The sequence below is a fragment of the Spermophilus citellus genome (genome assembly GCF_964194105.1).
Source record: "Spermophilus citellus genome assembly, chromosome: 1".
NCBI lineage: Eukaryota > Metazoa > Chordata > Mammalia > Rodentia > Sciuridae > Spermophilus > Spermophilus citellus.
In genome coordinates, this window is record NC_138182.1 from 37,993,991 (window position 1) to 38,009,441 (window position 15,451).

Below are 15,451 nucleotides of genomic sequence, written 5' to 3' on the forward strand. Positions count from 1 at the left end.
GACAACTGTGGATATCTAGAGGAGGCACCTAGAGAAGTTCTACTTCTTGACTTGGGGCACAACAGATGAAAGGTTGGGTGAATTACAGTTAAAATCCCTATATTTTACTGCATGTACATTATAACTATTTACAAAGGGGTGGGAGAATTAAGCATATATGCAAAATATATTGACATACTGCCATGTAATTTTAGAAAAAAATCTAGATTAGTGGGTAACTGTGTCATATCAGTGTATATTTACTGCAAAAATACAATGCATTTGCTAGTCTAAATCTCGACATTAAATATAATGAACAGGGGACTTTCCTTCTTTCCAAAGTTATACTATCATACGTATGTGGCATTTGTATGCGGCATTTACTCTGCCGCTTAAAGGGTCCCTCTTCCTGTGGCACCACTATCCACCCTTCCATCCCTCCTCCACCCACTTCCCTGCATACCCTGGATGTCTGGTCACCGTGCACAGAGAGGACTAAGGACCTGGCTCTGGGGCTACTGTGGTCATTATCCTGCAGAGCATGACCATCCTTGGCCTAACCATCACCCCCAACCAGTTTCCCTCTTGCTCGGCCATACCAGGCCAGTTCGAGGTAAGAGGCCCAGTAAAAACAGCAGTATCTGAGGCCACTCCGGGCATACCGGATCCCTGTCTCCGATGCACTAGGATGGAAGATGCTATTCCAGCTGCTCAACTGGGGTCACGTGCAGGAACCTCCAGGGTACCGCAGGCACAGAGACTTGGAACCCACTGGCCCTCTGCAGGCGGGGTCGGCTCTCGCCAGCTCACTCGATCCAGGAGGATCAGCGCGGGTCCCTGGTCACTCCCGCGTTTGAAAACCGCGGCTGGCTATAACACGTGACCAAGACGCGGTGCGGGGTGTCACAGAGAAGTCCTTCCGGCCCCCTGGGCAGGGTTGGGAGCCGCGGGAGTTGGCGCGCGGAGTTTGCGCACAGCGGGCCGTCGTTCCGCAGTAGGAGCGCGTCCCCGCGCCCTCCCCGCCCGCTGCAGCGCCGGGCGGCCTCATTTACCTGGAACCAGGAATACGTGCTGCCGGGCGCGAGCCCCGTCCCCGCAGTCCACGCGCGTGGCCATGGCGCCCGCCTCCTCCGGGACGCGCGCGCGGCCACAAACCCGTAGCCACAGGCCCCAGTCCCCGCGCCCCGCCGGAAATGGCGGAAGGAGGGTCGACTCCGGGTGGCGCGGCGCGCTAAGGGACTGGCCGAGTCCAGGAGACGACCCACGGGTAGAATTCGGTTTCGTTTCCGGGACCAAACTGCGCTCGCTCGCGCTTCGTTTTTAAATTTAGCGCCAGGCCGAGGCGCCCGGATCAGCGGCGCGAGGCCGGGGAAGAGACGCTCGCCTCTCCCCTGCGCTTCTCCACCAGTGGTAGGTGCTCGCCGCGCCCCCCAGGGACAAGTGACGCGGCGGAGAGGGCGGCGACCTGGGGACGCTGTGGCGGCGGGCGGAGTCGCACAGCCCGACTGTCAGGGCGCTCTTGCGAGGTGGTGCAGCTGCCAGGGTCCCTGCAATGTTGGGCCTGGAGGACAAATGACGCCCGCCGCACTGTGGGTACCGGGAGACTCCTAGAGCAACAGCTCTCTAAGGACAACAGTTGACACATCCGAATCTTATTGTAACCCAGAGGACTTGGCCTCTAAGTCTTGGTTGAACGTGTCTTGACATCAGTTAGGTCTGCTTTGGAATTAAAGTCAGAATGTTGTGTGCGTGGTGGTTTATAATGCACCCCACAGCCCTCAAATCGGGCTTGCACTCATCACTTAAAAAAAAAAAAAAAAAGTGCCATGCACAAGGCCCTGGATTCAATCCCCAGCACCACCAAAAAAAAAAAAAAAAAAAAAATGCACAGTTTGGGGCTCAAAATATGATTTTTTTTTATTTTAAAGAACTCTTTGTAATGAGTTAAAAATGACTTTTTATGAAAAAATTATGTTTAAGAAGTCGTGACCATGAAATGGGGGTTAAACTTTTAATTGAAAAATTAGTACCCGACACAGGGTTTTTAGAAAGCAGTAAATATTTGTGTGCCCCACTTGCAAATCTCCAACATTTCCTTGTTTTTCCAGAATTTTCTCTTGCCAATACAAGTTCACGTTTATTTTTTGCACAAATGGGAGAATAATATGCATAACTCTTATATATTTTGCTTTTCTTGTTTAATCCTGAAGATACTTGGATTCTGTACCACTTAGATCTAACTGAGTCATTTGAAAATATTTTTAACTTTAAGCTTGTTTCTCACAGGCTGACAAACGCAGCTCAAATGGACTTGCAGGACACCAGTCGAAAGGAACAGCATCCTAATGCAGATTCTGGAACAGACAGCAGATTAGTACTGCTGTGACCTTCCCTGACACTGTAGTATAAACCCAAATCCCCATGGTGATTACTAAAACAGCTAAGGGAGAAATGCTACCCATGGTTCCCTCCCTCCACCATGTGTAGCTGGTTTCATTTTTCTCTCATCCTTTCCAGCTGTTGGCTGTTTGAGTATGTATTTTTATGTGGTTGTTTTCTCAGTATAAAGACAATTTCGTCTGCTTTTCTCACTTAACATTGTCATAAAAATGTTTTGCATTGTGTCCAGGACTGTCATTGTTAATGGAGGCATGTGATCTCACACTACTAATCTAAAGTTAGCCATTCTCTAGTGTACAATATTAAGATTATCTAAACTTACTATAAATAATGTTTCAATATGGACTATGCAGTAGTTTGAAAAAATTATGTTTAAGAAATCGTGATCATGAAATGGGGGTTAAACTTTTAATTGAAAAATTAGTACCGGGCACAAACTAGATGCACCTATACAATATGAATGCTTTATAGCAAAGGGGAAAAAAATAGATGCAGGAAATTATTCATAGCAAAGTACTATGTAGGTAAATTTAAAACATACATAAAACCAGTACTATATGTTTTACAAGGATACATGCATATTTAAGGCCATGTGTAAAACATAAAAATGGGTGTCTTTAAAGTGGAGGTGAATGAGACAAGAAAAGAAGGGCAGAAGAAATCAAATAAAAGAAGGCCCAGGTTCACATGGGCCACATTCATGTGGTATAAGAGTATAGTGAACTCTCCACACCTTCTCTAAACAATTTCTTTTGTCTCTTGTTATGATTTGAATACATCCCCCCCCAAAAAAAAAATGTGTTGGAAACTTACTTCCTAATGTTAAAGTGTTGGGAAGTGGGACTGATGGAAGTGTTTAGATCATGAGGGCTTAAAGACCCTCACCAGATGCTGAGCCCCTATTTTGTACTTCGAGCTTCCTGAATCCAGAGCCAAATAAGTTTTTGTTCATTATGAATTACTCAGTCTTGGATATTCTTTTATAGCAGCACAAAACAGACTTAAGAAAGTGCCCCCCTCACTTAATACATATCAAGTACCTTCTTGAAAGGGAGACCAGTAGTAGTGTGTGTACTGACTCTAGGTCCCTGTCATCCTCAAGGTAAAGTTAAAGGTACTAAGCTTTGAACACAACCCTTAAGATCTGGTCCTTGCTGGACTCTGCAGCCACAATTCCACATACCTCAGTCCTCTTCTGTCCGAATTCTGCCACAAAGAACTGCCTATGTGTCTGCCTTCTGTCCCACCCAGAACTTGACATTGTGTTCCCAATGCTGAGGGCCCCAGCTCTCCACTAACCTCTTTGCTAGTTCTCCCTTACCTATACATCACCACTGGGATGGCTTTAACCTATCCATCAAGTGTCACTTAGATAATGCCTTTTCCATATCCCCTCTCCCCTCCTGCTAACAATGACCCCAAGAATAAGTGAGAAGTCTTGGTCTTCCTGTTGATCTCATGAGGTAGTAAGAGCCCCTTACTTCCTTGAAGGAAAGAGAGCATCTAGTAACTCACCACTTTATCTTCCAAAAATTTACAGTGGTTCTCTTTGAATACTCATTGCCAAGCCCTGCACCAATCTCTGACTGTTTCAACTCTTGAAACAGCCCTAAGGTCAAGTATTACTGTGGTCACCCACATTGTACAAAGGACACAGTTCAGAGAAATGGATAATTATGATAGGACACCTAAAAAGTACCTGAGCTGGGCTGGGGATGTGGCTCAAGAGGTAATGCGCTGGCCTGGAATGCACGGGGCGCTGGATTCGATCCTCAGCACCACATAAAAATAAAATAAAGATGGTGTGTTCACTGAAAACTAAAAAATAAATATTAAAAAATTCCCTCTCTCTCTCTCTCCTTAAAAAAAAAAAAATACCTGAGCTAAGACTGGACCTTTAACCTTCCTTCCTCCCTCTCTGTTGTCCCAATGTCTATGGACACATATGTGGTGGGCAAATATTATTTTAATAAATATCTATGCCAACAGACTGCAGATGGGCAGTCATGACAATGGTCAATAACTTGTGGTATTCCCAGATTTTATAAAAAAAGAACAAGCTGATTATATCCAGTATGTGATAAAATACTCCATAAATGAATTTTTATACTAGTCTGTACTAGTCACACTAACATACAAAGAGACACATAAGTCACTCTTCAGAGAATAAGAGGGAGCAGCAACCTTAATATCTCTGAGTAGAATCACAGGTGTCTGAATGCTGGGATTAATAACCAGAATATAGGAAAAAACTCAAAAACTTAACACCAAAAAACCCAATACACAATAATTGAGCAAATATCTTAAGAGAGACTAGTCAAAAGAAGAAATACAAATGGCCAACAAACACACAGTAAAAAGGTTAAACATCCTTAGCAATCAGGAAGATGAAAATCACCTCAGGCAGAATGGCAATCATCAAGAATACAAATAATGATAATTACTGGGAAAACAAACATTTATACATTGTTGATAAGACCCCAAATGAGTATAACCACTTTGGAAAGCAGTATGGAGATTCCTCAAAAGACTAGAAATGGGCCCATATGACCCAGCTATCCTACCCCTTGATATGTATTTGAAAAAAAATCAATATATTATAGAAATGCATGCATACCCAGGTTGATGGCACCATAATCCACAATAGTCAAGTTATGGAACCAGCCTAGGTGCTCATCAATAGACTAGTGGATTAAGAGAATGTGGTATATGTACGTACACAATGGAATTCTACTCAGCCAGAAAGAAGAATGAAATTATGTCATTGGCAAGTAAATGGATGAAACTGGAGAATATCATGCTTAGTGAAATAAGCAAGACTCAGGAAGTCAAGTTTTCTCTCATGTGGAAGTTGGAAAAAAAGGAACTTAAAAAGGGGGATTTCACAAAAATAGATGACCTTAGATCTTCCTTACATCAGTAAAGTAGAAGCACAGGGGATGGGGGACTAAAGGAAAGGATGGGGGAAGGAAAGGGTGAATGAAGTTGACTAAATTATAATTTGTGAATATATGAATATATCACAATGCGTTCTAATTTTATATGTAACTATAATGAACAAATTTAAAAAAATAGAAGACCAATAGAATAGAGGGAGGGGTTGGGGGAGAGGGGAATGGAGGAAAAGAGGAAGTACTGGGGATTGAATTGGAGCAAACTATGTTTTATGTATTTATGAGTATGTCAAAACGAATCCCACTGTTACATATAAATACAATTCACTAATTTTTAAAAAGGGAACAATAGATTAATTTTTTAGTGGGGAAGGAACTGTGGGCAGGGGAATAGTTAAGTGTCACATGACCTTTAGCAATGCTTACTGGTGATCAGAGAGAAATAGAACTAAAGGTAGTGGAAGAATTTTTTTTTCTTCTACAGATTATTGAAGAGTTAATACTTCTTTCAAAATAAGATTAAAAAATCAAATTTATTGGGAAAAAAAAGTTGCTATCTTGTTTTTGTCCTGTTACTAAATGCTCCTCTAATGACAATAGAGAAAACAAACATGATCCTAAAGCATGAGATGGAAAGCCGATCAGCCCTCCAAAAGGCAACTCTTTAGCCAGGGGACCAATAAGTAATAATTGTTTTTCTGGGGAGAATATCATCTTCATGTTCTTTCTTTTCTAATTCAACTGCTGTGGTTTGGATCTTAAATGTCCACCAAAGGCTCATGCATTCAAAGCTTGGTCCCAAAGCTGATGGCACTATTGGAAGATGGAGGAACTTTTAGAAGGTAGGGCCTAATGAAAGGAAGTAAGTCACCAGAAATGAGCCCTTCAAGGAAATATTGGGACCTCTTTTTGCTCTTTTCTTCCCAGCTCCCATGAAGTAAGCAACTTTCCTCTGATAACCATTTCCTGCCATGATGTTCTGCTTCACCACAGACCCAAAGGCAATGGGGCCAAACAACTATGGATCGAAACCTCTAAAACTGTGAGCCAAAATAAATATTTTTTCTTTTTAAAGTCATTATCTCAGGTATTTTGTCATAGCAATGGAGAGCTAACACACCTACTTGAAGCTGAATTATACTTGTAGCAAAAGAGGCAATTTAACACATGGACACACAATAATCATGAGGTCTGCCAGTTACAGAATAAGGATGAAGCTATTGAGAAAGAATGAAGACCATCCTTTGATGTTAGAAGCAGGCTTGACTTTCATGACTAGGTTCTCCTCTCAGACTTCAGCCATTTCAGAATACCTACCTCTGATAAGGCTACTCTGAGACCTTGAAAAAAATAAGACCAAGCAGGTTCACTTCATAAGTTTTTTCTAAGCACAGATTAAAAATAAGGTCACTGTGTTACCCATAAAATGCCAAACAACCTATTTCTTGGCCCACATGAGGACTGCTGTCTGTTAACTAATCATAGCTTTGTCCTCACCAGAGTGAGGGGTGGCACTCACTATGGGTAAGAGCCATCGAAATGCTCTCAGACCACTCTGCTTTCTAACAGCATCCAATCTAGAGTGAATCCCTGCTTCCTCAGACCTTCCCTCAAATTGCCCAATCAGAGCTTCAATCCTATAAAGTTTCTTTCTAATGTCTTTCTGAGATGCCTAGGATTCAGTAAGTGTGTATGCTCCTTTGCTGCAGTGAGTTTCAAACCAAACTTGCTCTACCAAAAGAGATTTTTTAGCTTCTTTGGCAGAAGCTTATATCACTATGCTTACACATTTCCATGTGCATATGTGTTTATGTGTGTATACAGATAGACACAATACATATATGTTCATATAAAATCAAGGTAGCTAGAAAACTCAGACAATTCAAACTCCACAGTACACTTTTGTGCCTGAACTCTATGTACAGGTAGGCTACCAAACTCAAATCAATTGGATTATCAGATAATTACATGTTTTGCTGCACGGTAGGCTAGGCAATCACCACATACTTCATATAATCTTAATATCCTGACATTTTAGTTATTTTCACTTAGTTTGTTTTTATATATGCTCTTAATGTTTTCTACAGCACAATACATTGGAATTGTGTTTTTTCCAAGCAATGCCAACAAGTTAATAAATTGAGAATTACTAAAATATTGGCTGTTTTGCATTTAAATATCTATTTTTCAGAAGCCAGATGCAAATTTGCATAGTGACTATGCTCACAGCTTAAAAGAAAAAGTTAATAAAATAAAAGATTGTCAACTAAAATATAACCATAGTTCCTCTTCAATCATTTTTATACTTTGAGATATATTTTCTAAAATTGTTCCATTAATATTTAAGTTGATAATGGAAATAGTATTAATTCCTAGTTTCATTTTACTCTGTGCTTCTTCCTATGAACCTAGACAATAACATCCTGGTTCTCTTTTGGCATATCCTGTTCACTTTTATCAATGCTCTTTACAATTAAGAGGCATAAGGAGAGAAATGCATTGGTAACATTGAAGCACCCATGTCTGCTGCATCTTCCCTATAATTAAAAGACTCTTCAAATACTAGTAAGACACAATATTTTATTAACCCATTATAACAGAGCATCTGAGAACAGGAATTATAATTGTTAAATATGACTAATGTAGTGTCAAAAATGAAAACATTTTCCAGTAATATGAGAGTTTCACAATGTCTTGTTCAAAGCAAAAATAAGAAATATTGGTTAAATATTTAAAGAGGAATTATTGTGACTTCTACTGGATAATAGCCAATTTCATGTTGACTCTTGTAATTTGATTACGCAAGAGCAACAAGCCTAAAAAAACTTCATTAGTTCATCAAATAGCTCTAAGTCTTTGTGAATGTAATTCAGTTAATAAAAGGATTATCCTTAAAAGTTCTTATGATTTTTCTATTTTTTAGCATGAACATGAAGCATACCTTTTTTATGTCTTTATCAAAACTTCAATCCCAGAGCAAATGAGTAACATAAGTATTTCTTATTAAGATCATACCAGAGGTGAAGAATGTGTAACAAATCAAGCATCCTTTGTTGCTGGAGTTGGGAAGAAACCAAAGAGATTTCAAAATGATTTAATAGTTAAAATGTGGAAGAATTGTACTGGACTTCAGCACGATATTTATTTCATAGCTTTGGCAACAATAAACTAAATTGTGACTCAATTAACTAAAAAGTGACAGGCCTCTAATGACACAAACTCTTTATTGTCTTCTTTGTGATCCCAATCAGGCAGGTTTCTCAAATGCATCTCAAGATTTGAAAAGGAGAAGAAAGAAAAAGAGAAGAGGAGGAGGAGGAAGAAGAATTATGAGCAAACTGTGGTGCAATATTCAGAATTAAACACTGAGCTAAAGGGAACTTCTTACAGTTGAGTTTATGTTCAAATTACTCAGACTATCAGCACAGACTGGGGGAAAGGAAGTATAAATTTATGGAGAAAGGAAAAAAATATTGCTTTCAGTTTTTCATGTAATTCTAACAGTATGTGAAACAAATGAGCATAGATTAAGGCTCTGTTAAAAGGAAGGGTTACATCTTTAGACATGCCTGCTGAGCTTCTGTGAGTCTTTCCATTTGTTTGACATTAATATGATATCCATCTACTTGAAATTGCCTCCTTTTTTTTCCAACTTCTAACGTCAGATGTGTCACGATCCATCCTACAAATGACATTCCTACAGCAGCCATACAACTCAAAAGTGATTTTCTACCATTTTTCCAGAAGTGATTTATTTAGTAATAATCTAATTCTCATTCAAAACCAGAATCTACTTCGTAGTGCTCCTCCTAACAATGTCTGGCCCAAGCTACCTTTTGTGAAGGACTCACACAAAGTCACTATAGACGACATTAAACCAGGTGTGGTGGTACATGCCTGTAATCCCAGCAACTAGGGAGATTGAGACAGGAGGGTCACAAGTTCAAGGCCAACCTCAGCAACTATAGACTAGTTTAGGTGCAGGGAGCAGCTTCTCTCTCTAAACAAGTGGAAATTTTCAAGTGGGAAATAAATGAGATGTCCAAGCACACGATCCTCTTCCTTAGGAGCAGAGCCAACCCAACTCCTTACTTTATTCACCAAACTGGTTGGCTCCGGCAGTGGGTGAGAGGGAGAATCCAGGCCCATTACAAGGATTCTGTTATTTTTCTCCCTTAGTTTCATGTTATAAACCAACCAACCCAAGATTTATCTTCTGAACTCCTTTACTATTTCCTTTTCTATATTGGATAAATAAGTTCAGCAGAGGCACATGTTTTGCTGATTTTGCCTAGGCTCACTGTATTAAGACTATAAATTATAACCAGAGGCTCAGTTTTTTAACTTTCAATACACTCCTCTAGGATGGTTTCCTAAGAGGAACTGATTGACAATCTTGCTAGTCTTACACAGCCAGATGAAGATTGGGCCCTGGAAGGACAAAAGTGCAATATAGAGGAGCTACTTTCAAGAAGAATTTGAAGTTTTTGATAAAAGACAGGAAACACCCTAAGAATGCAAAATTAACATTCCATAAATTTGTATTTAATACTTACGTGTTTCTCCCACCCCCAAACCTCTCCCCCTCTCTCTTTTCTCTCCCTCATGATTTAGGCCAATCTGAATTGGCACCTAGTCTGTGCCAGACACTGTTCTGGTGGCTTGGGTTAAGTCAGTAAACTAAACACAATACCTACCCTCCAGGATTTTACATCCAGTAGAGAGAGAGAGAAACAATCCACACAATACATAAATTCTGGAGGATGGTGGAAGGTGGTTAGTGGTGTGCAATCAAAAAATACAATAGGAAATGGAGGGGGGTTCATGTGTATGAGGAAGGTTATAATTTTAAATATGGTAACATGGTCAGTGTGGGCCCCAAACAGAAGGTAACATTTGAGCAAAGACATGAAGGAAGGAAAGAGTCAGACATGTGAATGTCAGAAGGAAGGGTGTTCCGAGAAAGGGAGGAGGAAGTGCAAGGGCTCATGGGTGCTGCTTTCCTTGTATGTTCAAGGTCAGCTAAGGAGGCTGTGGAATGAGCAAGAGGTGACCCTGGAGAAGTGAGGACCCAGTACCCATCAATGGGACTAAAATGTGACCCATCATGGGCTGACTAGGGAGGGGTAAAGGAGCATAATCATTTATTGAAAAAAAATCGCTTTGAACATTATGTGTCCAAGAGGAAAAAAAAACTATTTTAGTTTCAACGAAACACCCAAAGGAAGCCCAGTGTTTCTCAAAATATTTTCACTGTAGAACACAATGAAATGTATATCTTCCAGCAGACCCAGAAGTCCCTCAAAAGACACACAGGATTAAAACAGAGATTTCACACACCAATATCTACACATTGTGTTCAATGTAGTCTGGTATTTTGGGGGCTGTTCTAATCTATTAGTTTCTTTTCTTTATTCAATGCTAATAAAACTAACTAAATTGATTTCACAACCTAATATTGGGTTGTGATCTGCAGTTTAAAAGGCATTGCCACAAGCAATGTGGTCATTTTGGCTACGCCCTAACACGCGGATAATATAATCAAAATCATTGTCAACTCTGAGTGTGCTTTGGCTAAAAACCATGTAAGGGCTAATGACTTTAAACAGGGAACCACCATTAGTTCATTAATCAAAATCCAATGTGTATTATAAGATATCCCACTTTCACGACAGCTGTCATTATATAAAGATATCATGTGGGCTGGGTCACTATTAGAAAATGTAAAACATGTGAAATCTGGGTACATCATTTCTGACAGACAGCCAATATTTATGGTAGTCAGCCAGAGATTTTACTACAAATAAACAAATGTTTGATGTGTTCATTAAAGCATTGACATGACCTTAATGAGTAAATTTGCAAGTAGATTTTTCTTCATTATCTGCAGACCAGTCTCTAGATATATTTGCTTTTAGAAAACAGTGCAAATTTTAGAACTGCATCTCAAAATGTTCTGAGAGTTTTTAAAACTGTTTGAGAGCAGGGGCTGCTGTGGTGGTTCAGTGGTAGAGCATTTGCCTAGCATGTGTGAGGCACTGGGTTCGATTCTCAGCACCACATATAAAATAAAATAAATAAAATAAAGGTCCATCAGCAACTAAAAAAAATAAAATAAAATAATTTAGAAAGAAATGTTTGAGAGCAGTACAGTTTTATGAGTATACTAGAATGGGTACTTTAATTGTTAAATTGCCCTTTCAAAACTCAACATTTATTTTCAGCTAGATTACAGCTTTAAAGGTTTTTTTAAATTTTTTTTTTTATTTTTTTGTTGCTGCAAAACGTTCTTAGATTTACCACTGGATGGTTTTAAGTGTTACATATAATACACTGAATCATCCTTTCAACCCACTTTCTACACAGCCTCAGTGCCCACTGTTCTCTATGGGATCTTTCTGCAGTGATGGAAATTCTCTGTATCTGGGCTGTCTCTTAGTAAGGGAACCACTAGCCACCTAGGAGCTTTTGAACACTTGAAATGTAGATGGTGGTGACCAAGAAAGGAATTGTTCACTTTAGTTTATTTTCAATTAATTTGAATTTGAATACCCATATGGAACTAGTGGCTACCATATTGGACAACATTTTAAATATGAAAAATGGAGAGAGTTACTTCTTTGCTTTAACCCCTTCAGAGACTTCCAACCACCTTACAACTAAAATTGAAAAATCTTCAATTTGTCCCAGCAGCTTGGGAGGCTGAGGTAGGAGGATCTCAAATTCAAAGCCAGCCTCAGCAACTTAGCAAGGCCCTACACAACTTAGTGACATCCTGTCTCAGTGATAAAAATGAAAAGCACTGGGGATATGGCTCAGTGGCTAAGTGCCTCTGGGTTCAATTCCTGATACAAAAAAAAAAAAAAGAAAGAAAAGAAAAGAAAGAAAGAAAAAGAAAAAGAAAAGAAAAAGAAAAAGGAAAAAGAAATCCTCAATTTGGCATTCTCAGTCATCACAAATAGAGTAGATACCTGCAGCCACTTACTTGGTCACTGTGCCACATCCCTCCCACCCTCAAGGTCTTGGCACAGATTGGTCCCTCTGCATCGCCTTCTCCCTTTTAAGTCCTCCCTTATTAGTTCACTTATTCATATTCATTCAGTAAATATTTGCTAAGTTTCAGCTATGAGCAAGGCATTGTGTAGGGGCTGAGGACAGCAAAGACTAGAAGCAAAGTAAAATAGGCAGGCTCCCTGTAGAGTTCGTAGTGTAGTTGGGATGGTAGACTTTTAAAAGTAAATAATTGTGGTAAGTATCCTGAACTGGGATGCTGCTCTGAACCACAGAATGATGGCGGCTGGGGAGAAGGTTCTCAAGGGATGTGACATGTTCAGTGAGAGCCTGCAGGGAAAGAAGGAGGTACATATATAGCTTTTTGTGCATTTAAAACAAGACTCAAAAAGAAAAAAGCTGTAGAAGATTGGTGAATTTGAGTACATCAGAAAAATTTTAAATATAAAATTATGCCACATCAGCTAAGACATAACCACAGACTTGAAGAAGACATTGTAAGGTCTGTGACTGGAAAAAATGGAAGGAAGGGTCTGAGGAACACTTATCCCAGCTGTGCCCTGTGATCACGTATTTAGTTAATTTCTATAAGCTCCACAAGGACAGGACCCTAACTATCTTGTCTTTTTTCTCCTTATACTGTGACTGGCACATAATCAAAGCTCAGTATGTTCTTGTTCATAGAACATACATAATTTTTTGAAATCTAGGTATCAAGAATAATTGTTTCAGAATAATTATAAAAGGAAAATTTATACATAATTAAAGTTATTTATTTTTGCTTATAAAGATTACTTTATTCAAAGGTTTTGAACCTTCAAAATACCCTGTGAAGTTCAAACAAGAATTCCCCGACCATCAAGATTTTGTTGATATTCCACCAATTCTCAGCTCATCTTAATGAGGCAATCATTCCTTGACTCTCCCATCTTCAATGCCCAAGTTCCTACTAGTTGTTAAATGAAGAACTAAATTAGACCATTCCTTTCATCCCCTCTTGGCAATTCAAAACAAAGGACATGCCAGCTCAAGATTGCCTACCCACACTAATCCACACAAGCAACGTTTGTAGAAGTGACATAAAAGTTGAAAAATCACATATCTCCCATTATCAAACAAGAGGAACATCTTCATAGACCGGCAATGGAGAGGAAACAGTCAGTTGGGGCTGGCGTGGCAGTTCTATGAGCCTGTTGGTCCAGAATCAGGCAGAGACGGCTGGGCACTCTATTCCAGTGAGTCACAAGGACTCCAACACATAAGTAAATTCTAGAGAGATACATATTTAGTAGAAAAGAATATGAACATTCAAAAATAGTACATAGTATAAGTGGAACATATGAATATATAGTCTATGAATAATATATGTATATATCATATACATACATAATCATATGCACATGTATAGACAAGTAATAAGCAATGATGTTAATAATCAATAAGCTTATTGATATGATAACATTGAGCAATGCATGTCAATAAGAACAGGCATGTACATGTCATAAGTGTATATGATTGATGTATATTATAAATGTGTGTATATACATGTAATTTTAAAACTAGCCAGGAAGAATATGCACCTAGGTTCACCAGAATAGTCATTATCTTTGAGGAGGAGGGACATGCAATGGTATCAGGGCAGAATCACCTATACCTATAATACCTTCTTTTTATTTGTGGTTCTGGGGATTGAACCCAGGGCCTTGTGCATGCAAGGCAAGCACTCTACCAATTAAGCTATATCTCCAGCCCTATAATATCTTTATTTTTAAAAATAAAATATTCAAAGCAAATATAACAAAATTTCTCTGTATGTTCTGTATGTTTGAAGGTTTAAAGGACTGGCCTCTTTATAATCAGCACCACAGATGGCCATTTATTTTAAAACTGAGACCAGATATAAAAAATGACACCACATCTTTAACTTGGTAAAGAAAACAAGCTGGTCAATACATTTTTAAAATAACAGTTGTGTGGTGAGGACATGATTTTCAGCGAAGAAAGCCCTAGTTTTTGTTTTCACTCAGGGTTGTAATAAAGGGAAGAGTCTTGAGCTGCAGCCAGAGATATTTAGATTAGACATTAAAACTAATTGTGTGCACAAGATGCTTGGTGCTGCCTGGGGACTTGAGAGAACAAGAATTCTGCTGAGTCAGTATAGGTTCTATCCTACTTGGAACTAGAAGGGAATTACAGCATCATGGATGTGCTTTGAAGTTTGAGATTCTGTCTTCCCACTCTATGAGTATGAAGATCATTGCTGTTCTGCTCTGAAGCTACAGCAAGACAGAAAGCAAGCCATGGAAGAGACCAAGAAAGCCTAGTGCTCAGTCCTCCAGAGCCCATCCAATGTGAGCAGCAAGTGGTACCCAGTGGCAACAAAGGCGTGGGGAGGGCAGGGGTGCAGGGAAGGGCCCCCTTTCACCTGTATTCCAGTTATTTCTATTCACCAATTGATAAGCATTTATAAGGGAGCTTTGAATTTCCATGCTGCACAAAAATGCTCCATAGAATGAATATAAGAAAGAAAAATAGTATTGCTTATTCTTAAAAAGCTTATAATCCCAGTTTAAGAAGATCCACACACATGAAATAGTTAGAAACACATAAGGGAACCCTGGACAGTATAGTAGTGATAACTCTAAACTATGGAATAGTAACAGGTTAATTCCAAATTCCCAATATAATGCTTATATAATGTTCACACACTGCTGGGAGAGGGCACTGCAATGGAGCCTGTGGCCTCAGTGGACCAGGGCAGTAGACTGAGCATAGAATCTTGGGCTCTTCCTGTCCCTGTCTTCAGTCCATTCTTTCCTTGGTCAAGTCACATCCCCATTCTAGGTTTCACCCGAAAAAAAAGGGGGGGGGGATTAAGCTGGATTTTTAAAAAATTGACTTGCTTAAACACAAATAAAAGCACATTTCTTCATGAATCTGGGTTCTAGCTTGACCCCAGCCTGGCACTTTAGGGCACATCAGGGCCTATTTGATAGGCAAAGTTAAGTGGCATGAAGCTAGACTTCTCTTGGAAAATAACCCATTCTAAGAGAGTGGAGCACATGTGCTTCGGTCAGTCACGGTTCCCCAGCGCTAGTGAACATATGCATATGTTGTCCATGACTGAGAGCCTGTTCTGGGCTAGTCCTTGTGGACAAATGACTGAA

At 39.6% G+C, this 15,451-nt stretch overlaps 1 protein-coding gene and 1 long non-coding RNA gene across 5 annotated transcripts in view; one reads left to right on the forward strand and one right to left on the reverse strand.

The window, feature by feature from the left end:
* The window catches only part of RNASEH2B (ribonuclease H2 subunit B), a 78,503-nt gene extending 76,747 nt beyond the window's left edge, over positions 1-1,756 (reverse strand). Inside the window, exon 1 of one of the 4 annotated variants that reach the window (XM_081295614.1) lies at positions 1,032-1,722. In XM_081295614.1, coding sequence (XP_081151740.1) covers positions 1,032-1,095 — 64 coding nt within the window. In that variant the 5' untranslated portion in view covers positions 1,096-1,722. Of the gene's footprint in view, positions 1-1,031 lie in introns of all 4 variants that reach the window. The other 3 variants (XM_081295612.1, XM_081295613.1, XM_081295611.1) reach the window with 3 other exon arrangements.
* Positions 1,282-8,641, forward strand: LOC308649806. The gene is made up of 3 exons (XR_014022168.1): positions 1,282-1,389; positions 6,201-6,315; positions 8,525-8,641. It is a non-coding gene; the product is annotated as an uncharacterized lncRNA (long non-coding RNA).
* Positions 8,642-15,451: the final 6,810 nt, after the last annotated feature.